The sequence below is a fragment of the Ogataea polymorpha genome (genome assembly GCF_001664045.1).
Source record: "Ogataea polymorpha strain NCYC 495 leu1.1 chromosome Unknown OGAPOscaffold_1, whole genome shotgun sequence".
In the NCBI taxonomy this organism is placed as follows: Eukaryota; Fungi; Ascomycota; class Pichiomycetes; order Pichiales; family Pichiaceae; genus Ogataea; species Ogataea polymorpha.
In genome coordinates this window covers 156236-180004 of record NW_017264698.1, presented here as the reverse complement: position 1 = coordinate 180004, position 23769 = coordinate 156236, and the positions used below count along the sequence as shown (strand labels likewise).

The 23769-nt window shown below is 50.5% G+C and overlaps 13 protein-coding genes across 13 annotated transcripts; 6 read left to right on the top strand and 7 right to left on the bottom strand.

Moving 5' to 3' along the window:
* Positions 1-1985: 1985 nt before the first annotated feature.
* OGAPODRAFT_15071 (uncharacterized protein) lies at positions 1986-2834 on the bottom strand. The gene has a single exon (XM_018353472.1). The coding sequence runs from the start codon at positions 2789-2791 to the stop codon at positions 2006-2008; it is 786 nt and encodes a 261-aa protein (XP_018212859.1). The 5' UTR covers positions 2792-2834; the 3' UTR covers positions 1986-2005.
* Positions 2835-3129: 295 nt separating this feature from the next.
* Positions 3130-4218, bottom strand: OGAPODRAFT_80896 (Formate dehydrogenase; the record flags this gene model as incomplete). Its single annotated transcript, XM_018356471.1, has 1 exon — positions 3130-4218. The coding sequence occupies one exon, from the start codon at positions 4216-4218 to the stop codon at positions 3130-3132; it is 1089 nt and encodes a 362-aa protein (XP_018212858.1).
* On the bottom strand, positions 4216-5984 carry OGAPODRAFT_15070 (uncharacterized protein). Its single transcript, XM_018353471.1, has one exon. It carries the CDS (start codon positions 5840-5842, stop codon positions 4589-4591), a length of 1254 nt encoding a protein of 417 aa, XP_018212857.1. The 5' UTR covers positions 5843-5984; the 3' UTR covers positions 4216-4588.
* A 489-nt stretch (positions 5985-6473) lies between these two features.
* Positions 6474-8295, top strand: OGAPODRAFT_96289 (uncharacterized protein). Its single transcript, XM_018357891.1, has one exon. The coding sequence runs from the start codon at positions 6585-6587 to the stop codon at positions 7092-7094; it is 510 nt and encodes a 169-aa protein (XP_018212856.1). The 5' UTR covers positions 6474-6584; the 3' UTR covers positions 7095-8295.
* On the bottom strand, positions 6474-8299 carry OGAPODRAFT_74434 (uncharacterized protein; the record flags this gene model as incomplete). The annotated part of the gene is made up of 1 exon (XM_018355889.1): positions 6474-8299. One exon carries the CDS (start codon positions 8297-8299, stop codon positions 7220-7222), a length of 1080 nt encoding a protein of 359 aa, XP_018212855.1. The 3' UTR covers positions 6474-7219.
* Positions 8300-8418: 119 nt separating this feature from the next.
* Positions 8419-13448, top strand: OGAPODRAFT_80893 (uncharacterized protein; the record flags this gene model as incomplete). Its single annotated transcript, XM_018356470.1, has 1 exon — positions 8419-13448. One exon carries the CDS (start codon positions 8419-8421, stop codon positions 11086-11088), a length of 2670 nt encoding a protein of 889 aa, XP_018212854.1. The 3' UTR covers positions 11089-13448.
* OGAPODRAFT_42075 (uncharacterized protein) lies at positions 11108-13483 on the bottom strand (the record flags this gene model as incomplete). Its single annotated transcript, XM_018355432.1, has 1 exon — positions 11108-13483. A coding segment is annotated over one exon (2376 nt), but the record flags the coding sequence as incomplete, so codon positions are not given.
* Positions 13484-13549: 66 nt separating this feature from the next.
* On the top strand, positions 13550-15631 carry OGAPODRAFT_74431 (uncharacterized protein). The gene has a single exon (XM_018355888.1). The coding sequence runs from the start codon at positions 13601-13603 to the stop codon at positions 14897-14899; it is 1299 nt and encodes a 432-aa protein (XP_018212852.1). The 5' UTR covers positions 13550-13600; the 3' UTR covers positions 14900-15631.
* On the bottom strand, positions 14896-15657 carry OGAPODRAFT_5832 (uncharacterized protein; the record flags this gene model as incomplete). Its single annotated transcript, XM_018355766.1, has 1 exon — positions 14896-15657. The coding sequence occupies one exon, from the start codon at positions 15655-15657 to the stop codon at positions 14896-14898; it is 762 nt and encodes a 253-aa protein (XP_018212851.1).
* Positions 15658-15771: 114 nt separating this feature from the next.
* On the top strand, positions 15772-17562 carry OGAPODRAFT_80890 (uncharacterized protein). Its single transcript, XM_018356469.1, has 2 exons — positions 15772-15902; positions 15937-17562. Exons 1-2 carry the CDS (start codon positions 15797-15799, stop codon positions 17499-17501), a joined length of 1671 nt encoding a protein of 556 aa, XP_018212850.1. The 5' UTR covers positions 15772-15796; the 3' UTR covers positions 17502-17562.
* An 85-nt stretch (positions 17563-17647) lies between these two features.
* On the bottom strand, positions 17648-19794 carry OGAPODRAFT_91689 (uncharacterized protein; the record flags this gene model as incomplete). The annotated part of the gene is made up of 1 exon (XM_018357021.1): positions 17648-19794. The coding sequence occupies one exon, from the start codon at positions 19792-19794 to the stop codon at positions 17872-17874; it is 1923 nt and encodes a 640-aa protein (XP_018212849.1). The 3' UTR covers positions 17648-17871.
* A 65-nt stretch (positions 19795-19859) lies between these two features.
* OGAPODRAFT_74428 (uncharacterized protein) lies at positions 19860-21305 on the top strand (the record flags this gene model as incomplete). Its single annotated transcript, XM_018355887.1, has 1 exon — positions 19860-21305. One exon carries the CDS (start codon positions 19860-19862, stop codon positions 21300-21302), a length of 1443 nt encoding a protein of 480 aa, XP_018212848.1.
* Positions 21306-21407: 102 nt separating this feature from the next.
* On the top strand, positions 21408-23635 carry OGAPODRAFT_15067 (uncharacterized protein). The gene has a single exon (XM_018353470.1). It carries the CDS (start codon positions 21471-21473, stop codon positions 23610-23612), a length of 2142 nt encoding a protein of 713 aa, XP_018212847.1. The 5' UTR covers positions 21408-21470; the 3' UTR covers positions 23613-23635.
* Positions 23636-23769: the final 134 nt, after the last annotated feature.

The window sequence follows — 23769 nt, the reverse complement described above, 5'->3', positions numbered from 1 at the left end:
CTGAATGTTTGAGCCACCATTAACGTTCGAGCTGCCCATGCCGCCGATAGTGGACGAGTGTGGAGTTGTCAGGTCCTCCGTCGACGCCACGTGGCTAAGTCCTGGCCCGCCGCGGGCCCGGTAGCCAGACATTGGCGAGGAGCCAGGGAACACCTCTTCCTCCGTGGTCAGCGGGTCATCAATGGTGTCCAGCATCGAGCTGCTCTGCGAGTGGTTCAAACTGGAGCCAAAAAACGACGACTGCGACTGGCCGCGACTCGGACCGCCTGCAAACGCTCCTGGCCGCGGAGTTGTAGACGACTCGCCCAGTGCTATGTTATCGGCAGAAGCAAGCGAAACGGAGCGCTGTGTGCGGTAGTGGTGGAGGCTCGACGAGGAGTTGAACTCGTTAAGGTAGAAGCTGGTCTGTGGCTGGCTCGCCTGCTGGACAGATGCCTGAGCGTCTATGCGGAGCTTATTGATATTGGCAAGACGGGTTTTCTCTTCCTCCAGGGCCTGGATTTTGCGTTCGAAGTTGGCTTTTTCCACCTCGTAGTCCTTTTTAAGCGCTTCCTGCCCCTGCTTGGCCGTCTCGAGGTCGTTTTCTGCAATTTCGAGCTGGTTCTTCGTAGCTTCCAGCTCGGCTCTTAATGCAGACTCGTTTTCAAGCAGCTCGCTCATCTCGGCCGCTCTCGACTTGAGGTCGCCCTGCATCGTCTTGATCTTCCTTGAGTTGGCAATATCCTTCTGTTTGAGCACCTCGACGTCGTTTTCCAGCGATGAAATCTTCTTCAAGTACGAACTCTCGATCAGCTTCCAATTCTCCTGTGCCTGTGTGTATTGTGCCTGGATCAAGTCGACGGAAACAGACAATGAATCTGACACACCTGCCGCATCCACGGTTTTGTCCGCAGACTCGCTGAGCAGCCGAAACGCCTCCATCTTGTTTTCCAGCCGCTTGATTTCGGCCGCGTTTTGCTCGCTCAGCTCGTTGTACTTCGCGCGTTCTCGTTCCAGTTTATACGTCAGCTGTGAAATCTGGTTGCGTGCGTCATCCTTGTACAAACCAAACTCCTCTGTGGTCTTGTCAAGCCTTTCCTGAAGCCGTGCCCCTTTCTTCAGCTCTGTCTCCAATTGCTTCTGCAAAGTCGCCACCTGGACGTCAAGTCTGCGCATTTTCAGCTCCTTCAGCTCGTCCACAGCCTCGTTCCTCTCTTGCTGCAGCTTGTCGAATTTTTTCTGCAGTGTCTCGTACCCCAGACGGTCCTCCTTGATAGTCCGCTCGTTGTGCTTGAAGCCGCCCACCTCGGCCTCCAGCTCGGCCACGCGTGCCTGGAGATTGCCCACATCCCGCTCGGCACGCGCCAGATCCTCTTCCAGATCTATCTCCTTCTGCTTCATCTTCTTGATGGTCTGTGTCAGGTTCACCTCTTTCATCGACAGTTTGGACCCTTCCTCGAGCAATTCCTTGATCTGGAGATCTTTTTCCTCCAACTTGCGCCTGAGCACCTCTTCACTGCTGACGGGCGTGCCAGAACGCTTCGGAGCCCTCTCGCGACGCAGATCCTCCACCTTGCGTGCCAACCGCTGATTTGTCCGTTTGAGATCTCCTACCACATGCGCCGACCGCTCAAGAAGCGCAACTAGGGCGTCGTGTTCCAGAGCCTTGTAGTCTGCGGGCAACGAAAACTCATCCTTCGCCGTCTCGGCTCCCGGGCTAGCGTCCTTGGCATCCCTGGGGCCCTTGACCTCATTGTTCTCTTTGCCGTCCTTGACATCGTCCTTGCGGGTGTTCTTGGATGCTGCCAGCGCCAGCCGCTCCTGCAAAGTAAGCTTCTTCCGCGGCACGGCCTCTTCTGCGCCCGGCACCTGGCTGGAAGTCACGCTGTCGCCGTCCTCCATGAATTAATTACGTATAAGAAACTAGTCTGGCTGTGCGAAAAAAGTATTTATTTGTTGATTTTTCAGCTACTTTTACCCTTAAAAAAAATGTAATCCGTATTATCCAGTTGTTCTTTACCTAGTCCTATGGGCGAATGCTATGCGACGAGACAGAACAGTACTGTCTCATTAAATTGTTGAGTTGTTGCTCCTCTTGCTGTGCAACGGTGTCGATCAGCTTACCAAGAGAGTAGTCGTCCAAGAGCTGGCTGGAGGTGCTGGACACCGAGGAGGCGCGAGAGTGCAGCGTATCCAGCGACGACACGGACGACGAGCGCGAGCTGCACAGCGACTTGACCGGCGTGAGCAGGACAGGAGACGCTGGCGGCGGGGTGACGGTGATGGCAGGCATGGCCGACACCGGCTTCCTTGGTGTGTGCTTCTTGCGCAGCTCCGCGCGAATCGGGTCCAGGAACCGCTTCCAGGCCCGCAGAAGCTCGTCCTTGGAAATATTGAGGTCCCAGTCCAGCAGCATGAGCAGCTGGCGCTCCATCAGGTTGACGTCCTCCTTGCGGAAGAGGCCGTCTGTGTACTTGCTCCAGTGCTTGTTCTTGGGGGAGGAGTCGTTGTGGTGCTTGGAAGAAATGATCAGACAGGCGAGAAAAATGCGATGGCGCGTGCAGGGCAGTCCCTGGGCGTCTTTCGGAAGCTTGGCCTTGAGTCTGTTGAGGAACACGATGGTCGACATCAACGTTCCCGTGTAGACGTTGGTATAGCGGACGAGCTTGGTGATGAAAGTCATGAGCGAGGGCAGCGGCTTGGTCTTGAGCACGGGCTCTGTGTCGGCTGAAGACTTGACTTTCTGGGTGATGGTCTTGGAGGACTCGCAAGGCAGAACCTGTAAGGTGACCGTCACCAAGTGGTGGATCATGTCCTGGGTGACGGGGGATTTCAGGAAAATTTCCAAGGCTTGGTCGTCGCTCATTAGCAAGACAGACAAAGCTACGCTGCGCTTTATATATCTCGAGCCCCACGGCGTGCTTCCCTGACACCTCCTTTTGACGCTTATTTTTTTGGTCGCGTCGAGCCGCACAGCCGCAACCTCCTTTGGGGGCGGTGCGGCGCACAGGAGGTGGACGCGCTCTGGTGTCGGACCGCATCGCGGACTGGGGCTAAGCGAAATCGCCTACAGTGACGTTTACGCGACGCAGTAGAGCCATAATTATATTTCCTATTTCATCTAGATCCAATCAGCTCCTCCAAGACCGCTCATTTGTCGGCACCGTACGACTTGGTCTTGTACTTGCCGTTCAGCAGAATGATGTCCTGGGGCCTGTAGTCGAACTTCTGAGTGAAGAACGACTCCAGGATGTTCTTGGTGCCCTGCGCGTATCTGACCTGGGCGTCAATGACAGAGCCCGAGTAGTGCGGAGTCATGGCATTGCCAGCACCGTACTTGTTGGCCATGGATCTCCATGGGTGGTCCTTTGGAGCTGGCTGTGGGAACCACACGTCTCCACCGTATCCTCTAAGCTGTCCGCTCTTGACGGCGGCTGCAACGTCCTCGGCCACGCAGATGGCACCTCTGGCGGTGTTGACGAGCCAGGCGCCCTTCTTGAAGTGCTTGAGCAGCTCTGCGTTCACCAGGCCCTTCGAGCCGGCGTGCAGTGGACAGTTGATCGTGACAATGTCGGCCTGGGCAACCAGCTCCTTGATGTCGTGGACTCTGCGGGCGCCGACTTTCTCCTCCGCCTCTTTCGACAGCGACTGGTAGTCGTAGTAGAGCAGCTCCTTAGGGTTGAAGGCCACAAGTCTCTCCAGCACACGGTAGCCGATTCTGCCTGCTCCGATGGTGGCAATGACCTTGCCCTCGATGTCGAAGGAGTCCTTGGCGATCTCGGCCACGTTCCAGCCGCCAGAGATGATCTGCTCGTGAGCAGGAACAAAGTTCCTCACCAGCACCAGCATCGTCATCACAACGTGCTCGGCAACCGAAACGACGTTCGAACCGGTCACCTCCAGCACAGAAATGTCTCTGCCGGACTGGTTGATGTAGTCAAGGTCGATGTGGTCGGATCCCACTCCGGCAACCACCAGTAGCTTGAGCTTCTTGGCCTTGTCGATTCTCTCCTTGGTGATGTATGCTGGGTGGAAAGGAGTGGAGATGATGACATCTGCGTCCGAGATGTTCTTCTCGAGCACAGAGTTCTGCCCCTCCTTGTCACTGGTGACAACGAGCTCGTGGCCCTGCTTCTCGAGCCAGTCCCTGATACCAAGGGCGTTTTCAGTGCAACCGTAGAGTCTTTCCTCGTCTTGGGCGTGTTTTCCTGCGTCGTAGAGAACTAGTACAACCTTCATGATTTGATTGATGAAGGCAGAGAGCGCAAGGAGGCGGTATTTATAGTGCCATTCCCCTCTCTGAGAGACCCGGATGGTAGTCGAGTGTATCGGAGACAGCTTGATGTAGACTCCGTGCCTGCCGGCTCCTCTTATTGGCGGACACCAGTGAGACACCCCGGAACTTGCTGTTTTTCTGCAAAATCCGGGGTGACCAGTGGGAGCCTATTTGCACACACGAGCGGGACACCCCACTCTGGTGAAGAGTGCCAAAGTCATTCTTTTTCCCGTTGCGGGGCAGCCGATTGCATGTTTTAGGAAAATATTACCTTTGCTACACCCTGTCAGATTTACCCTCCACACATATATATTCCGTCACCTCCAGGGACTATTATTCGTCGTTGCGCCGCCAGCGGAAGATATCCAGAAGCTGTTTTCCGAGAGACTCGGTTGGCGCCTGGTATATTTGATGGATGTCGCGCTGCCTCACGTCCCGGTACCCAGGAACGCGGTGGGATCTCGGGCCCATCGAAGACTGTGCTCCAGACTGCTCGCCCAGCAGGTGTTTCTTGATCGCCGCCTCTAAATTGTCCGCGCATCGCCGGTAACATTTTTCCAGCTCGGAGTTTGCGTTTAGATACAGTTTCTGCGATGCCAAAGGAGCCTGCAGATTATAACCTCGGATGCTGTCATTCAGCGCTTTTAATTTGACCTCCAGATAGTTGCTGTATTTCTGTTCCCATTGGCTGCTGCGCAGCTTCGTATAACTCGAGTTATTGTTGCGCTCTGCCTCGGCGTACTGGCTCATGATCTGGATCTTGTCCGTGTCGCTTTTCTTCGAGTGTTTCTCGCAAACGATGTGCACGGCCTGCAGTGTCCAATCGGAGTCGAGCTGGCGCCGAAACTGGCGGATCTGAGCCTCCACACTGCCCTGTTTCTCTATCCACGGCGGAACCGCCTCCTGCCGTTTCAGAATGTTGTTCAAGTGGTACTCTGTGCGGTCAATGAAGGCGTTATTGCCGGTGAAATCTTTGGGAAGCGGTTTTCCTCGGGGAAGATTACGAAATTCCCCGCGTCGTTGCGCTTCCTGGATCCGCTGGTCGGCCAGCGACCGCACAGAGTTGTCCAGAGACGCGTACGAGTCACCAAGAAACTGCGCAGGGCCCAACAGTCGTTCCCTGTACATCTCGGCAAACTGGTCGTCGTCCTCGTCCTTAGCTTTATTTTTGTCCGACAGTTTGCCCAGTTGGTAATCGAGGGCCCCGTCGCGAGCATTGTGCAGCCTCTGCCGCACGTTTGCCTTGGGCAACGGCTTGTACTTGTCGTTGAGCATTCTCAGCGACGCATCGTAGACAGACTCCTTGCCCGTCCACACCTTTGAGCTCGCAATCTCTCGCTCTTGCTTTCCCGCATACGAGGGGATCTTACTGAGACCGATCGCTCTCTGGTATTGATGGTCGAAGGCCTGGTTTTCGATTTGATCCAGCTTGGACCGCAACTTTGGCAGATCCACAGGCAGGGCATCCGAGATTGCGCCCGCCCGCGAATCACCAGCCATGGGACGCGCGTCCTCGGCCAGCTGCTCCAAACGGCGTTTCATGGCGCCCGAATCAGCATTAAACAGCACCAGTGATCTTCTGATCATTAGATTTTAAAACAAAACGGTGCAAGGGTTATTACATGGATGGTGTCATATAACGACAATTTTTGCAGGGCCGAAATTTGAGATCGCAATTTAGTATAAAGACCGAACGACTCTTTTAAAACTGTAAGGTACCCCTCGAAATTTAATGTTGCCCAATTTAAAATTGAGACAGGTTTGCCTAATCTGTGTTTTACTTTTGCTTCTCTCGGGCAAGGATGTTGCTTGCGCGAAGAACTTTTTAGGCAAATAGTCTTTCCTTTTTAGGAAGCCCTTCATATCTGGAGCTCGGTGTCAGCAGTTGTCAGCTCCAGGATAGAGCCCAGCAAACGCAATACCGGCCCGAAATGCACAAAGCGCACCCACCATCACCGACGGAATTGTGTCCCGCGGTGCGCTGCAGACAGGCAGTATTGCCACCCGGCAATAGCAAGCGTAAGCCACAAGGTGCCGTATTCCATTAGTAATGCATGCTATTTAATCAATATGGGGACGAGTGATTATAGAATCCTGCCAGGACGCCTTCCATAGCCCTTCTTGAGCCGGTTCGGGAAAAAAGCAAACAGCGGGGCCGCCTAACCAATGTAGGAAATTATTGCGATTTTTTCCTGTTTGGACAGAGATTTCCCTTTTTCGCTGCCTATTTGTTTGTATTTGTGGGACTATATATAATACAGCTAAGAATTTCAGTCCTTCACTTTTAATAAAGAAAATTTAGAATTTTTCCCAATTGCTCATCAATTCAATGCTTTCATACGGTGACATCTCTCTCAGAACTGTGAACTTTGTGTTCCTCGTCATTGTCCTCGGTTTGACGGGCTCGCTTGCCGCTACAGCTGACCACGGCAACCCACAGGTCAACTTTTGCGTCTTTGCTGCCGCTTTCGGAATCCTCACCTCCACTTTCTACGGCGTGTTGGCGTTCTTCATCTCCTTCTTGAGCTCGCCATTGTTCCTCGCCATCTGGGACTTCCTCAATTTCGTTTTCACCTTTGCCGGTGCTACCGCCTTGGCCGTCGCCATCAGATGCCACTCTTGCACCAACCAGAGCTACTTGGATAGCAACACCGTGACACAGGGCTCCAAGGACAGATGTAGAAAGGCTCAGGCATCCGTTGCCTTCCTCTACTTCTCCTTCTTCGTCTTCCTGTTCTCTCTGGTGATTTCCTCCCTTTCCATCCTCAAGAACGGCTTCTTGGGAACTCCCTCCCGCAAGCCAGCTAGAACAGGGGTGCCAACCATGTCCCAGGTCTAAGCTACGAATTCGCAGGATTCACAGTTTTTTTACCTCTTGTGCCATACTTGGCTCGATACCATTAATCTGCCAGGCGAATAGGTTTGTACCAATGTATCGAAATGACGACATAAAATGTAGCTCTATCATCTGTAGCCCTTGCCTGCCATAAACCGCTCCAGGCTCTCCCACAGAAACTCGCTGGTCTGCCGGTCCTTGAATCGCTGCGTCCGCTCAATGCCTATCGGCTGCACGTTCCACTGCTGGATCTTGTCCGGAATTGGGTCTCCGTTGTAATACAGATAGAATCCCTTCACCTTCTGGAACAGCAGACTTGGCTGGTTGTACTTGTAGTTTTTGAACTGCCACTCCTGGCCTGTCGTGAAAACTGCAACCACCCGGTCCCAGTACTCTGGCTTTGTGAAAAACTTCTCCACGTTGTTCACCACCAAGAACTTCATTCGCTTATCAAACCGCTTCGAATTGCGCACAATCTGCAACATGTTGCTTGTCGTGTGTCCTGCGTCGGCAGCGTTCGTGAATCTTCCGTCCTGGAGGAACTCCTTGACGTTGCTCATGTTCAAAATAGCAGACGCAGACGGCGACAAAATAATGATAGGCTCCTTGTTCTTCCCCGCAGACGCCGTGCTCTTTTCGGGAACCTTCCCCTTGGCCTTCGTCTTGTGTTTTGCTGCGCGGATAATTTTATACTCGCACTCTTTGGCAACGCTCGAAAAATCCACAGGCTTCGTGCCCTGCAGAGCCCTATTATGGTCGATCAGATTGCGTTCGTTGTTCAGAACTTCGCGCAAAAACGGGTCTATCTCCCGCTTCTTCTTGGCGGCGCCCTGGTCCTCCGTAGAGGTCCGTTTTTCGCCGCCGGCCTGCGCTTCGGGCACCGCCCCTTGTAAATAGGCACATGTTTTAGACGATCCGTTCAAGTACGAGATCAGCTCTGTTCTCTCCAAAAAGCTCACAACAGGTATATTCTTCGCCTCGCAGTCGGCAATATACTCGGTCGTGTTCGATTCACGGTGCAGCCAACATTGGTAAACGGTACGCAAGACATGGTTGACCTTGTCTCCGCTAACAAACCCGGTTTCATCGTCCAAAGAGATTTCCTGGCCGTCCAGAATAAGCACCTTGGCCGTCGATATATCTTCGCCCTCAGGAAACGCAATGGGCTTGCCATTCTTGATACATTCCTTTAGCAGGTTGATAGACATGGCTGAATATTCTTGGTTATTTTTTTTTTCTGGGAGTTCACATCAGGCCTTTCAAGAGCTTACGTAATCCCCAAAAAAGCTAAAGATAACATTTGACATATATTTATTGTTTAATATTTATGGGCGACCTTAACAAACACACCTTTCTGTCCCGGGTGTTTGGGTCTGCATCCAATCCTCTGCTGAATGATGACAATAACGATATTGAATTCAGTATTAACAATCTGCAGGACACGTTTGAAGAGCACCAAGTCGAGAGCCCCCCACGGGCACCGCACCCAATAAACGTCAACTCAGAGGACGAGTCTTCTTCTGAGACCGAGTCAGCCTCCAATGAGGATCTTCTTTACGACCAGAAACGCGAGTTGTACCAGCAGGTAGAGTCAGAGCTTCGCCAGGATGACTACGATACCGTGCCTGAAAGCTTGATGATGGAGCGACGTCGCCCACACGAGGGCAGCACGCGGACGATTGAGACGAAGATACCCTCATCGCCCGCAGAGCCTCTAATTGGTCCTAATATCACCCAATGGGGCGAAAAGGCAAGAGGAATAGCAAGCAGGACTCTCGACAATATCCCGAAAACCATTGCCAAGGGTATTTCGTTCCAGCTCCCCGCAAATGCCTCCAGCAAACTCCCGCCGCCGCCGCTATCATATAGGAGAGAAACGAGTGTAGGAGGAGAGACGGAGATGGCGCAAAATATCAATGAGCAGCGTCAGCTGCGCGGAAGACTGGGTTTACTCAGTCCCATGGAACGCGCTCTCTGGCTGTGGTCGAACGTTTCAAATTTAGACACGTTTCTTGAGGACGTGTACGGTTATTACACGGGAAACGGCTACCGATGCATAATTCTGTCTCGCGTGAGCGATCTGCTCATCATCGTATTTGTGGTCTGGCTAACCAGCTTCATGGGCAACTGTGTTGACTATAACCAACTGATGAACGGTAATGCCACCAAATACTCGGACGTGGTGGTGGACAAGTGCTATTCCAAGATATCTTTGAGCCAGAAGTTGTTTTTTTTGGTTCTCTTTGCCATCCTAGTGCTGCGCATCAAATCGTTCTACAGTCACTTCAAGGACCTCAAGGAGATTAAAAATTTCTACAACCTGCTTCTCGGGGTCTCCGACGAGGAGCTCCAGACAATTAGCTGGTCTACTATTGTCAAAAAGATCATGGTACTGCGGGACCAAAATACCAACGCTCTGATTTCAGGAAACCAGAATCTTAGAGGTGACGACCTCAAATCGAAAAAACGGCTCAGCGCTCACGATATCGCCAACCGTCTGATGCGCAAGGAAAACTACATGATTGCCATTTTCAACAAGAACGTTCTCGCTCCCGCCTTGACTATCCCGTTCATCAACCACCATTTCTTGACTAAAACGCTGGAATGGAACCTCAAACTTTGCATATTTGATTTCGTATTCAACACAGACGGGCAGCTGAAGCAGGCGGTGCTCAGCGAGCACAAACGGCTTGCTCTGGCCACTGAGCTGCGCAAAAGGTTTCGACTGGCCGGGATTTTGAGCATATTTCTCACGCCGTTTCTGGTCATATATTTCCTTCTCTACTTCTTCCTCAAATTCTTTTACGACATCAAGACAAATCCATCCCTAGTGGGGTCCCGTGAATACTCACCTTATGCCAGGTGGAAACTAAGAGAGTTCAACGAGCTGCCGCACATGTTCGATAAGAGATTGAAAATGAGCAGAGCTCGCGCTACAGAATACATCAACCAATTCCCCAAGGAAGCAACAAATATAATCCTCAACTTTGTGGCGTTTGTCACGGGATCACTTGTCACCATACTTGTAGTGCTCACAGTTCTAGGCCACGAGAACTTCCTGAACTTTGAACTTACCGAGGGCCGAACCGTCCTGTTCTATATTTCCACTTTGGGAGCCGTATTCACCATTTGCAAAGGCTCGGTTTCCGAAAACGATACAGTTTTTGATCCAGAGGCTTCATTGAGATACGTGGCCCAGTTTACACATTATCTTCCCAACTCTTGGAACGGCAGATTCCACACTGAAGAGGTGAAAAACGAGTTTTGCAAGCTTTTCAACTTGCGACTCATCTTGGTGCTTAAGGAAATTACCAGCTTGATCATGCTTCCATACATATTGTACTGCCGGCTGCCAGATGTGTCCGAAAAGGTGATTGACTTCTTTAGAGAGTTCAGTGTTCACGTTGACGGACTTGGCTACGTTTGCACGTTTGCTATGTTTGAATTTGATAGCAAAGACAAGCCTGTTCGCAGCCAGGCGGCCAACGACGACGATGATCTGAAACAAGAATACTACACTGCTGACGACGATAAAATGGTCAAGTCCTATCTATACTTCCTGGAGAGCTATGGAAACGAGTCGGTGCGGAAAACGGGCAAGGAGCCGGCCGTAGACCGAATTAGCAGACGTCCAGGTAAGAAAAACCTTCTTCGGTCCGCAATGATGAACAACTCAATGATGGACAAAAGCCGTGGAGCTCAATCGACTGTCAGGTATCCACCACAATTCAGGTCCCCTAATTTGGCCGAGTCAGTGTACACTAAAAGTCAGAATATCGATCTTATGGAAGATACGACCGCAGGACTGTCCACAGATACAAGAAACTACTTGCAGACACTCAACAATAGCACTCTTCTCGGCGAGTCCTTTCAGCACGGATTCCCGGTGGAGGACACGACACACCACGAGGAAGACGCAGATTCGGAAGATGATGACGAGGCAGGGGTACTGGGACTGATAAACCAGATTTACAAGCACAAAGAAGGCGTGAATTAATTTACACAGTCTATTTCTTTCTTCTCTTCTTTTCCCGCTCGTACTCGTTCTTGGCTGCACCTTCCTCTGTCTGGATCGAGTTGATGATTCTGGCCATTTTGGCATGGTACTCCTCATATTCTTTGCGTTTGAGTTTTAGCTGCTCTCTGGCTTCAAATTGAGTATCCCTTCTGATTTCCCGCAGATTCTGTTTGCGCTCCTGTTTGATCTGGTGGCGCAGCTTGCTGATCTCCTGTCTGGTCTGGTCAGGGTCGTATGACTTTTTATCAGGGTTGAAATTCTCCTCGAATTTAGGCAAGTATGTTGGGATTGCAACTGCACGGTGTGCCTGCAATTTGAGTGGGTGTCTGTCCAACTTGGCAATTCTGGTGAGATTCTGCACCTTTGTCAATACTCCTGGCACGGAAGAAGCGGCGTAGTATTTCACCATATGTCTCAAAATTACTTCAAATGGTTTGATCAGCTCGAGAAACGCCCCGCTCTCTTTGAGCATCGAGAGAGAATTATCAAGAGTTGTCACAGCCTTCAGCAGCAAGTTGAGCCGCTGTTTCTGGCCGGAATCTTTCCAGTTGCTCAAGGTCAGTGGATCAAGCGATTCTGGTAACTGTGTGTTGGAAGCCAAAGTCAATTTTGTGGTTTTTGGAGTCACACAAAGATAAGTGTTTTCGATCTTCTCTGGCTCGGGAATGAGAGCCAGCAATGCGCGTTCCAGAAAGTTGACGGCCTCTGGGATCAGGCGTTTGGACAGACGCTGGTATTGCAGCAGTAGGTCGCAGAAATAGATGCCTGCGAACAAGTGGTGCACTTTAGAATTGATTTGCATCACCTCGAGCAACTCTCCGATCAATAAGGAAGCAGGAGTCACCACCAGATGATACAGGTCCGAGGTGGAGAATGTTGCACCGATCAGTGTGAATAGAAGAAGGTCTCGTTGGCGCGGGAACATGGAAAAGTCTCGCTTTTGAAGAATATGTTGCAAATTTTTGAGCTGCAGCCGAAACTCCTCACACATCTCCTCTGGGTACTTCTCGCACATGCTTTTGATGAGCTTAGCAAGGAAGTCCGCTAGCTCTGCATTTTTCGAGTCATAGTTCTCAGCCAAATAAAGCACGTATTGTACAAGAACACGACTGAAGATTCCTATTTTCTCCTTATTTCCGTGGGCAAGTTTGGGTTGGTAAGTCTTGAAAATGCCCACCACAAACGTTGAGATGTCCTTGGTTTCCATATCTTTCGTTGCTTCGATCATGTCGTCCAGAGTGGCAGGACATTTACCTTTCACTGTAGATTTCACCGTAATGACCTTGCCTCCAATTTTGATGACACTTGGCTCCTCCACAGCTGGAGACTGCTCATCCTGCTCTAATTCCTCAGCGTCCTCGTTTTCGCTCATAGAGTCCTCGTTCATATCGCTAGCTCCCTCCCAGACGTCGTCAAGATCGTCAGCACCGCCGTGCTCTTCCAGGTCCTCGCCTTCCATACGACGCTGTCTCTCTGCCTCCAGCTTCTCCTGTCTCTCCTTCCGCTCCTTCTCCAGCTCCTCCTCTGTTTTGGTGCGGTCTGCGGGAGCCGCGCGGCGGTCCAATGCGATCTGTTTCACTTTCATGTCGTATTTTTTCTCTTCCTCTGTCTTGGTAGCAGGAGCAGCTTCTTGTTGTGGAACACTAATTAACGTGCCCATCACGTTATCAAAGTCCTCATCAAGCTCCTGGACAGCAAACTGGGTCTGCTCCGCAAGCTTCTGACGCTCCCGCTTGTAGTGTTTCGACTTCGCTATGATTTCTCTCATCACCTCCTGCTTCGTCTTCTTGCGGCCAACAGGCTCTTCTTCTGGCTCTGCAAGCTTTGATTCACCTTTCTGGCTGAAAAATGGCTCGTCTTCGTCCTCGTCGTCGGCAGTCTCATCAAAGGCCAGAGACTGGCCATAATGCGTTAATGTATCCTCGTCAGCGTCTTCCAAATTGAACACGGAAGAACGCGACGCCTGAGTCTGTCTTTCCTTCACAAAACGTGCAAGCATCTTTTCCTCCGCAGACATCTGACTGTTGCCTTCACCAAACCGTCGATCAACCAGGCCACCCACCTTATTCTTTCTGGACCGTTTGGCCTCGAACGCAGCACGACGGTTTTCCTCTCCTGCCTGCTTCGAAATGCCGGGCTTGCCAACCACACGTTTTTTCTCGAGTAGGTCTTCGCGCTTGGACCGACTCACCTTGAGATCGAACGGGTTGAAGTCCTCCCTTATCTTCTCCAGAATTTGCTGCTTGTCGTCCCGCCTCGACTCATTCGGCGTCTTTTTGGAGTGTTTCTTACCCTTTTTCCTTGAGTTTGTCTGCCCCACAAGCCCTGCTGCCTTCAACGACGCCTTGAGCTGCTTGAGCTGCGATCCTACCATTATTCAAGCTTTATAAATTTTTTTAGACTTTTCATAAAATATTTTTTTCTCTGGCTGTGTCACATTGTCGGTGCTAGGCGTAACGGACATTTCTGAACGTGTCCCAAATATGGATCTATGTCTGGCCGGAGAGTGGTAATCACAGGCCTGGGCATGATCACACCGCTAGGTGTGGGTGTAAAGTCTAACTGGACGAGACTCATTGCAGGGAATTCTGGCCTTTGCTCGGTGGAGCAGCTGGAAAACGCTTCTCAGTACAAAGACATTCCTGCCAAAGTGGTTGGAGCAATTCCTCGTGGACCGGCCACAGAAAACAAGTACAACGCGTTGGACCATTTTGAAGCTCACGAGGTGCGAAAGCTGTCCAACTTCATCCAATACGGCCTGGTTGCTGCCAAAGAGGCACTCGACGATTCCGGCTGGGTACCATCTTCCGAGACCCAGAAGGAGCGCACCGGTGTGTGTGTAGGCTCCGGAATCGGGTCCATGGACGACCTCTACGAAAATGCGGTCAATTTCCACGAAAAAGGGTACCGCAGGGTGCAGCCGCTGTTTGTTCCCAAACTGCTCACAAACATGGCAGCGGGCCATATCTCGATCCGCCACCAGCTTCTTGGGCCGAACCACGCGGTGGCCACGGCGTGTGCCACAGGACTGAACGCCATAGGCGACGCAGCGCGATTTATTAGGGACAACTACGCGGACGTGATGGTGGCAGGGGCTGCCGAGGGGGTGATCCATCCTGTTGCGGTTGGCGGTTTTGCGAGAGCGCGGTCGCTTTCGACAAAGTTCAACAAAGAGCCGGAAAAGGCGTCTCGGCCATTTGACGCCGACCGCGACGGATTTGTGCTCAGTGAAGGCGCTGGAGTCGTAATTTTGGAGGAACTTGAGCATGCGCGCGCCAGAAACGCCACGATCTACGCTGAGGTGGCCGGCTACGGTCTCAGCGGAGACGCCAGCCATATAACGTCGCCCAACTTGCACGGAGACGGCGCGAGGCGAGCAATGGCGCAGGCCATCAAGTTTGCTGGGATTGAGGCTGCGCAGGTTGGCTACGTCAACGCGCACGCGACCTCGACGGTTCTGGGCGACGATGCGGAGAATAATGCGCTGGTGGCTCTTTTTAAGCATTCACGGCCCGATTTGTGCGTTTCGTCGACCAAGGGAGCCATAGGCCATCTGCTGGGGGCAGCCGGGTCGGTGGAGGCTATTTACACGGTTCTTGCGGTGAAAAATGGGGTGTTGCCGCCGACCTTGAATTGCAACCATCCTGGAAATGCAGATGGGTCGGGAAAATACATCTTTAACTATATCAGCAACAAAGCCCAGCAAAAGACGGTGGACTACGCACTTACCAACAGCTTTGGGTTTGGAGGCACCAACGCCAGTGTGTGCATTAGAAGATGGGATGACTAATATATGAACGGGATGATGGCTGCCTTGGCAGGCTTTCCGTAGAAATTGTACGACTGTGTAGCCGACGCAGAGAGATTGACGAGCGTCCACACAAAAACCAAAAACGACGAGACATTTTGCTGGATAAGGAAGTGGCACAGGTAGATGGACACCTCGTCGAAGTAGTGTGCGCAACAGATGTACTTGAAGAGCCCGTCGTGCGGCATTGTATATTTTTTCAGACTGGCCAAATGCTTGTGGTTGATGTACTGGTCGTACGACAGCAGCAAGGCCAGAAGCGCACAGAAATATGAAAATGCTGACGGGCTGCGTTTCAGCGTCGAATCAGGCAGCTCCGAGCTCAGAATGGGCAGCACGTCTGCCCAAACGTAGAATAGCAGCCCTGCCAGGTAATGTGTCACGTGCACTTTGGCTGTCGGAGAAAACTTCGAGACAAACAGGCACTCGTACACTCTTTTGAGGCTCTGAAAAAACGTGAGCATGCAGACAAGATGGATGAGGCAGAAGGAGTGGTTTGCAAAGACCCAGATGAGCCCGGCAGTGCTCAGTGCGAGCGAGAACTCGTAGAAGTGAGTAAACCATTTTTTCGGCACGTACAGGTCTAGCAGGCGCGGGTGCGGATCGTTCCGCAGCGTCTTGCCGTACTGGAGTAGGAACCTTAGCTGCGGTACCCTCGAAACAACCAACACAGCCGCGGTGGCCAACGTACAGAGGACGTTTAGCGCGAATACCACTCCTGCCAAAGCCGCAGAGAACATGAAATAAAGTTAGTCGCGAGCGTCGCGTCGATAGTTTCCACTTATTCTTGAAAGCAATATAATAAACAATCATCCTTGTTGAATCTTTCTACCGATTAGCAAACAGCAATTAGTCGCTCTTGTCGGAGATATATGAACTATGATTACGATTCTGCCAATGTACTACGCAGTGATTACGCTGCTTTCGCTCGTGCTACTCAAGAATTTTGAGATAATCACGCTGCCTGAGATTCCTCTCACATACGGTAAGTGGCTGGCCCTCAGTATTGCTAACAGCAGAATCAGTCTCGCCGCAAAAACAGAAGTCTGGTGTTCAGTTTTTAGAGCTATTCCAGAAAGTTAGACTTTACTTCCTCAATGAAAATAAACATGTCCAGAACGTTATCAAATTCGGCGCACCGTATTACACTCAGATAAAGGAGACTCTGTACCCGACCATTGCAGTTGCGAGAAAACACCTAGTTTCAGCGTCGCATCCAGTGGTGGAGCAGGTTTATCGTCTAGCGCCTTATTACAACGTGACAGTTGCCTATATCGAGCCGCGCTACAGAATCGTAAAGGAGCTGCTTTCTAAAACAGCAACCGAGATATGCGCTTTTTCAGCCGAGGTGTACGATCTCGTCTTGTCCAAGCTGACCCACTGCTATTCCAGGTACCTTGAGGTCCACGTGTCGGAGCTTGTGGATGGCTGGAAGCCAGTTTTTGACCAGCTTGCCGGGCAGTACGAAACGAAGGTGCGGCCGTTTGTGGACGACCACATTGACACCATATCGGTGGCTGCGGCGGTGCTGCTGGTGGTGCTGCTTCCGCGGGCCGTTTTCCGCATCTTTGGCCTTTTCATGAAAAGCATGGCCAAGGACGCCCACGAGCTCAACCAAGGAGTGTCCAATATGTACAAGAGCAATTCTGAGGACCTGGTCAACAAATTCGGCACCCCTGAATTTGAGGACATGCTGGGAGAAAGTGGCGGCATCAACGACGGGATTACAGAGCTGGGCGAGGCTAGCTCGCTGCGGTCGACAAAAAGCACCTCGGGCTCCAACAACAGCACACAGAGGCGGCTAGGAGACATTGCTAGACGGCCTGCTGTGAACAAGCAAAGAAGACAATCGAACAGCAGCTCGAGCAGCTCCTCTGGAGGGAGCCCCGTAAGAAATTCAGGGAGGAATCGCACGCCCCTACAGAACAAACAGACCGTCAAAGGCCAGTCAGCGAGTCCAACCAGTACAAGCCAGCCCGCAACTCCAAACAAAAGAGGGAAGAGCGCGTATGAGAGAAATAGAGCGCAAGAGCAAGGAGTCGCTGCAACCTTCTCCCACGAAGAAAGCCTAAACCAGATCCGCATCGGCTGTGAGGTCTACGAGGTTACGAGCGATATTTTGTCTGCCACCACGCAGGATCTCAAATCGATAAGACAGAAAAACTCGAAATTGTTCAGCCTGGCTCCACAACTGGCAAAGAGCGTGCGAAGTGCCGAACATTCACCTATATCTGACGAAGTGGACTCGCTCGTAGAGTCAAATAATTCTGATAGTGTGCCGCTCAGCGTACGTGCAGAATCGATCAATAGAATACTAAACAGCCCGCTCCGGATGGCTCGTTCAGCAGCTTCCAACGCTTCTTTCAAGTCAGGGTCCCCCCATAGGCTGGGCATAATGCCGCCGAGTTTGGCTTTTGTCTCAAGCTCGCCCTCCGCTGCTCCGACACTCAACCACGTGAACGTATACACGAATGACCAGATCGAGAATCCTGCATCTAGCGTCCAGTATTTGAGCGATATCAGTAACGGCAGAATTTCACCTTCTTCTCCGCAATCCTCAGACAGTATTTGCGCTCCTTTGTAAGACGCGCATGCGCCGCGTCTTATTATTTATGATGTAACGTATGTAGCTTGTACTTGAAAGCAATAGAGCAAGATTGCTCAGATTACGTAATCAAAAGAATATAAGTAGTCGGGTGGAACAAGCGGTATGAATACATCAAACACCATGGGAGACAAGGAAACCGAAAAGAAGCAAGAAGCCGCCGCTCAACAGAAAGCTCAGGAGCAGCCTAAAGAGCACCACAAGACCGAGAAAGTGAAAGATTTCGGCAAAAGACTAGGTGATTCTACCATTTTTGGTGCTGGGGCTACCATTGGCAACCGCATTGTGGATTCGATCCTATGAGGTATCCGCCAACCGTTTTGTTTTGTACGACAGTTCAATAAAGTTGCTATTCTATGAGCGTTCTGTATGAGTTCCATATTCTCGAAATGGTCATGAGTTTAAAGTTGTAGTCATAGTTTTGGTCTGACAGGTCGTTTAGGTCTCTAATCCAGTCCTGTCTTGCATACACCGGGAGAATTTGCAGACCTAGCTTGCGTAAATTCACCAATTCCAACAGGAGCAAGCCCTCGTTGAAGTAGGTGGAAGACTCTGACGTGGTGAGTTCAAGGTCCACCAGTCTTTCAAGGTTGTTTAGCGAGCGTCGCAGAGCAATTTTAGTATTTCTGGTGAACTTGATGAAATAGCCGGTTTTCAGGTACGACCGCACAACCTTGGCCATGTACCAGACAATCAAGCAGCTAGGAGACGCAGCAACAAATCCAAAGACCAATTCTTGAGATCGAATGATCTTGTCGATTCCCGACATGGCCAATGCGCCGTCGACTTTCATTTTTTGAATCTGGATAAGCAAGTTTCTAATCATGTCTCCGAGAATGAGGGATTTGAGAGGAGACTTGAGGTCGTTTTCGTAGCCCTTCATCACGATCTCAAGGTTCCCCTGTGCTACCTCCCGTTTCACTAGTTCCGCCACGTCTTCCGACATTACCTCGCCTTGCCGAATGTAGGCCTGGTTGTCCAGAGAGTATTCGAGAACCATTCGCTCGAGGGACTCCAAGTCAGAGGAGAGAGACTTTTGGGACATAATCGCAATGCGAGAGTTCTCATCGTGTCTTATTGTTCGCAGAATATTATTGAATGGCTCGACTATCCAGTTGTTCCAGAATCCAACGGTGGTGTCCACCAAATTGATTTTCAACCAGTTAACAATGGCTTCCCTGTTGGAAACGAGGTCATACGCAAGGTTTGGGCCGTACCACAGAGCAGCACAGATCGGAAGCCAATATTTGAGCAGTGTCCTGGGCTCTTGGTTTTCACGATACTTCGACTCCAGCTGTTTCTTTAGTTGAGGCAGCGTCTCAAACAGAAGCGACAGTGACCTCAGAGACGAATCCAGGGTATGGTCCGCTATGCCTGATGCTGATGGCAGATATAAGCCAGCCAGTTTTGGAATAAACGAAGATACAGTGTCGGTCTGCTCTGCGAGAAAGTTGTAGGGCATCTCTTTCAACAAGAACCCGAGCTTTTCGACATTCTCGTATTTCTGTTGATCCAATGTATCTCTCTTTTGCTTAACATCCATTTTGGAGTAAGCGATAGGGAACCCCACAACGGTGGATACAAAGTTGCGCACAAGACTGTTGGTTTTTCGATGCTTTTCCACAAGGAAGCTTGTTGGAGAGAGCAATAGACGACGCAGATTTTGAGACGTGGCATCTACCAGGAAACGAACCCATCTTATGAGATTGGAGCAGAAAGGCGAAAGTCTCTGCGGGACCCAGCTAGGAGCCAAATTCTCGGTGCTGGAAGAATTCACATGCTTGCGAACCGCCTCATTGACCAAACTGTCAAATCCCCTTTTCAGCGTCACCGGGAGAGTCTGAATCGTATAGAGACAGGTGTTGACGTTGGAGCTGAGTACTGTGTCGTAGTAATCGATGTCGTCTGAGATTTTGAGCGTGTTATTAAGCAGAATATGACTGGTGACCGTAACCAGAGCCATCGTGGCGTAGATAGAGATCAAATGCTGCAATTGAGCCAGGTCGCTATCCTGGGGTTCAACAAGCCCATCTTTGAAGTTTCCGAGTATTTTGGTCAATTTACGGTGCAACTGTCTGTAGTATCTAGAGGATACAGTTTTGTCTTGCAAGGGCTTTAGCAGTGAGTAGGTTTCACTGAACAATTCCTGTACCAAGAGAGATTTGGGAGACTTGGAGTTGGATAATTCCAGTCTCGAAAGCACCTCTAGTCCAGTTTCATTGAGAGCAGCCAATGAATTTGCAGCACGGTCTGCCAAAAGGTTGATGGACATGTAAATTGAGGAACCAAAAAATAAGGCCAAATTAAAAAAATATTGTAAATAAAATAATATTATCGATGGCCGAAGAATCAGAGTCGCCAAATGCTCACAAAGAAGCCGGCGAGAAACATGAAAGTTTGCTAAGCGAGGACGTACTAGACGAACAAGCTGTTGCTGCGCTTTTGAAGGAAATTGAAGATTCCCAGCCGTCAAGAATGGACCTTGCTCAAGATATACCGATAGAGCGAGTCAAGTTCGACCTAGAGCCCATGGACATGCTACTCGAATCATGCCTTGGCTTAATGCTTCCTCAGATAGGAATACAGCATATCACGCGCTCGGCTCTAAACCAGCTAACTCTTCTTGCTGTCAGACACATTGACCAAGTATTCTCGCAACTTCACAGAATAACAGAGGTGCAGCGCAGGCGACAGCCAGGGAAGGCCGATTTGAGGACGCTTGAAAAGTTGGGTGTGATTGATTTCAGATCCATTTACGAGGCTTTCTTGTTGACGAAGAAGCTGAACACTCAGAAGTTAGCGAATATTGATCGCAGAGCACGCAGGTTGTGCGAGATTCTAGATAAACCCGCAGAGGATGAGATTGTGACCGAGCAGGATCCGGCATTTGTTTTCTTCAACGACACTTCCTCTGTGATTTCGCAAGTGGTTCCGCCGAGCGTTGGTCCAAAAGAGTACATCCCAAGCTGGATGCCACCGCTTCCACCAGACCACACCTATCGCGCCACTCCAAAGTACACTGCTGTAATTGAGGATCCAATCATGATGCGCGAACAGCTGGTCCAGGAGGCCAGGCTTGGAGAAAAGGCCCTGCATCACATCTTGGATCTCAAGGACAACGTGGTACCTGTTGAGAAGGGCGAGAGTGAACCTGAGCTGGACACAGATGTGAGCTCTGATAGTGAGCAGAAGGGGGCGCAAGCAGATGAAGAACCAGAGTCGCGTGAAGGCAAATTTGACATTGTTGCGCTGGCAACGAAACGGCTTGCTGCTCTTGAGAGACGGAGGCAGGAGAAAGAGAAAAAGTACAAGGAGCGTGTCGAGTCGCAAGAAGCCGTTTTGGGCCGCGTTCTTGGGTTCTACACAAAGTCGAGCGGGTATCCTGAAGACTTCAATAATCATATCAGAACCGTCTACGACCAGACGTACGATCAAGTGGTCAATGGACTCAGGACCCAGCAAAAAAGGCGGGTCAAGCAGCTTCAACAGGAGAAAGAGAGACGCGAGCGCATGCAAGAAGAAATCCGCATTCCAGACTTCGGCGGAGAGGCTCACGAAGAGGCCGACTTTGATATTGACGACTTTGAGCTTGACGAGATCATGGAAAACGTCGAAAAGGAGCAGGGCGAGTCCAAGGAAGACGTCCTGGCCGATCACTCTGCTACGCCTGTTGAGTCTGCGAGGTCAGAACTTGCCCTTGAAAATTTTCCATCGGTGGTACCAGAGCCTGCTGTGGATGCAATTTCAGACGAGGACGTTGATATGGACCTGTTTGAATAAAATAAAGACAAAACTAAAAATTCGCGATTCTAAAAAAAATATAAAGTATAATTATTTATCGCCCTGAACATGTCGGAAACGACGCCCGTTTATCTTCCAGAGAAGCTGCCGTATCCAGTGACGATAGTGAAGATTGGAGTGTCCGAAGGGGAAGAAATCAAACGACACATGTCCATTGTATACTACAAATATTTTGATTTTGAGCCAGTTCCCCTAAGCGAGGAGGACGAGTCAAAGAGCGACGATGCAGAGCGCAAATTAGTGAAAGTGGAGTATGTGGGCTCGTTTGAGTGCCCCTTGGAAGGAAAGGTGGCATCAATTGACATAAAAGTGGGGGACAAGCTGAAAGATGCCTCCAGAAAGATAATGGAGATTATCGAGCCCTGCGGCCATTCGATCCAGTATGGTGGTCTTTGCGCGTTGTGTGGCAAGAATGTCGAAGATTTGGACTATACAGGCTTTAACGACAAAGATAGAGCTCCAATATCCATGTCTCACGGCACGACGAACTTGAAAGTGTCTACCAAAGAGGCTGAGAACATAGAACGAAGCTCAACGCAGAGACTACTCAAGGAGGAAAAGCTGTCTTTGGTAGTGGATCTCGATCAGACGGTGATACATGCCACTGTGGACCCCACGGTTGGCGAATGGATGTCTGATCCAACAAACCCCAACTACGAATCGATCAAAGACGTGCGGTCATTTTGCCTTGAAGAGGAACCTATTTTGCCTCCAAATTACAAAGGACCCAAGCCACCTTCCCACAAACGGTGGTACTATGTGAAACTGAGACCTGGCTTGCAAGAATTCCTGGAGAAGGTGTCCAAACTGTACGAATTACACATTTACACCATGGCGACGCGGTCGTATGCCAAGAGCATAGCCAAAATAATAGACCCAGACGGCATATACTTTGGAGACCGAATACTGTCTAGAGACGAGAGCGGCTCGCTGACACAGAAGACTCTCAAAAGACTTTTCCCTGTTGATACGTCCATGGTGGTGGTGATTGATGACAGAGGAGACGTGTGGAACTGGTCACCCAATTTGATTAAAGTTGTTCCGTATGACTTTTTCGTTGGAATCGGAGACATCAACTCGAGTTTCTTACCTCGACAGAGCACGCTGCTGGGCCCTTCGAAACGGAGACGGTCTGTCAACAAGCTTGAAGACCAGATGAACAGCGTCAAAGAGCTGCGCGAGCTTAGTAAAAACGCAGACGAAGACACAGTAATCACGGAAGACGAGGCAGGCTCCGAGAGCAGCAGTAATAACTCGCCGAAAGAGGACGACGACAACGACGCAGATGTCCACGACGAGACCGATAGAAACAAGGTCAACGTGTCTCTTCCACAGGCGGGCTACTCGCCTGTGGATCGAATGATGGAGCTAAATGAAGGAGAGGAAAATAAGGAACTTCTTGCTGCGCAAGAGACGGAAAGAGATACTGTTTTAGAACAACAATTGCAAAACAGACCTTTGGCAAAGTTGCAGGAAAATCTCGAGCGAATCATTGAGGAAGATGTTGTCAAAGACCATCCGCAAGTCAGAGAGGAGCACAACTTACTATGCGACGACGATAATGAGCTGGAAACCCTGGGACAGGCTCTGGTGCGAATCCATAACGAATTTTATTTTGAGGTGGAAAAGTCCAGCAAGACCTTGCCAGACGTCAAGGATATCATGACATCGATGAAGCAACTGGTATTCCAGGGCTACGTTTTTCTTCTGAGTGGTGTTTTGCCCCTGGGGACTCCGCTGGAAACTGCAGATATTGTTATCTGGGCGAAGTCGTTTGGTGCTTCGTTTGTTGCAAACTACAACAGATCTGTCACGCATGTTATCTGCAAGAATCCGGGAACGTTCAAAGTGCGACTGGCGAAATCAATGGATCCGAACGTTCATGTTGTGAATCCTGATTGGCTGTTCAGCTGCATTGCGCTATGGGAGAAAGTTCCCGAAGAAGATTACACCATGAAAGTGGACGGCTTGCTATCTGAAAATGAAGTGAATGCGTACATCAAAAGCCACAACATCGGCGATAGCAAGCTGGATGGCGAGGATCTTGACTGGGAGGAGATAGATGAGGAGATGAAGGAGTTTTTGGGATCGGACTATGATGAAGATGATGAAGATGAGGAAGAAGAGGAAGAGCAGGAAGCAGACGAGAGCCGTTTGAAAAGAGAAAGAGACGACGAAGACGGCGATGTTTCAGGCAATGACAAAAAGCAGAAATTGGAGCAGGACGAAGAGAGCGACTACGACTTGGAACAAGAGCTGCTTGCAGACCTGGAGGATCTGGAAGAGTGAGAGATGTAGAGTAGCCAAATAGCTTGACCAGCCACGAAATTTAAAAATAGTTAGCCACGCCAGAGGCGCAGTCAAAAGACGACCGTTGATTTTTTTGTACTGATTCTTAACTTAATAAACAACCGGCATAAGGTGCAACTTAAAAACTAAAAATCCA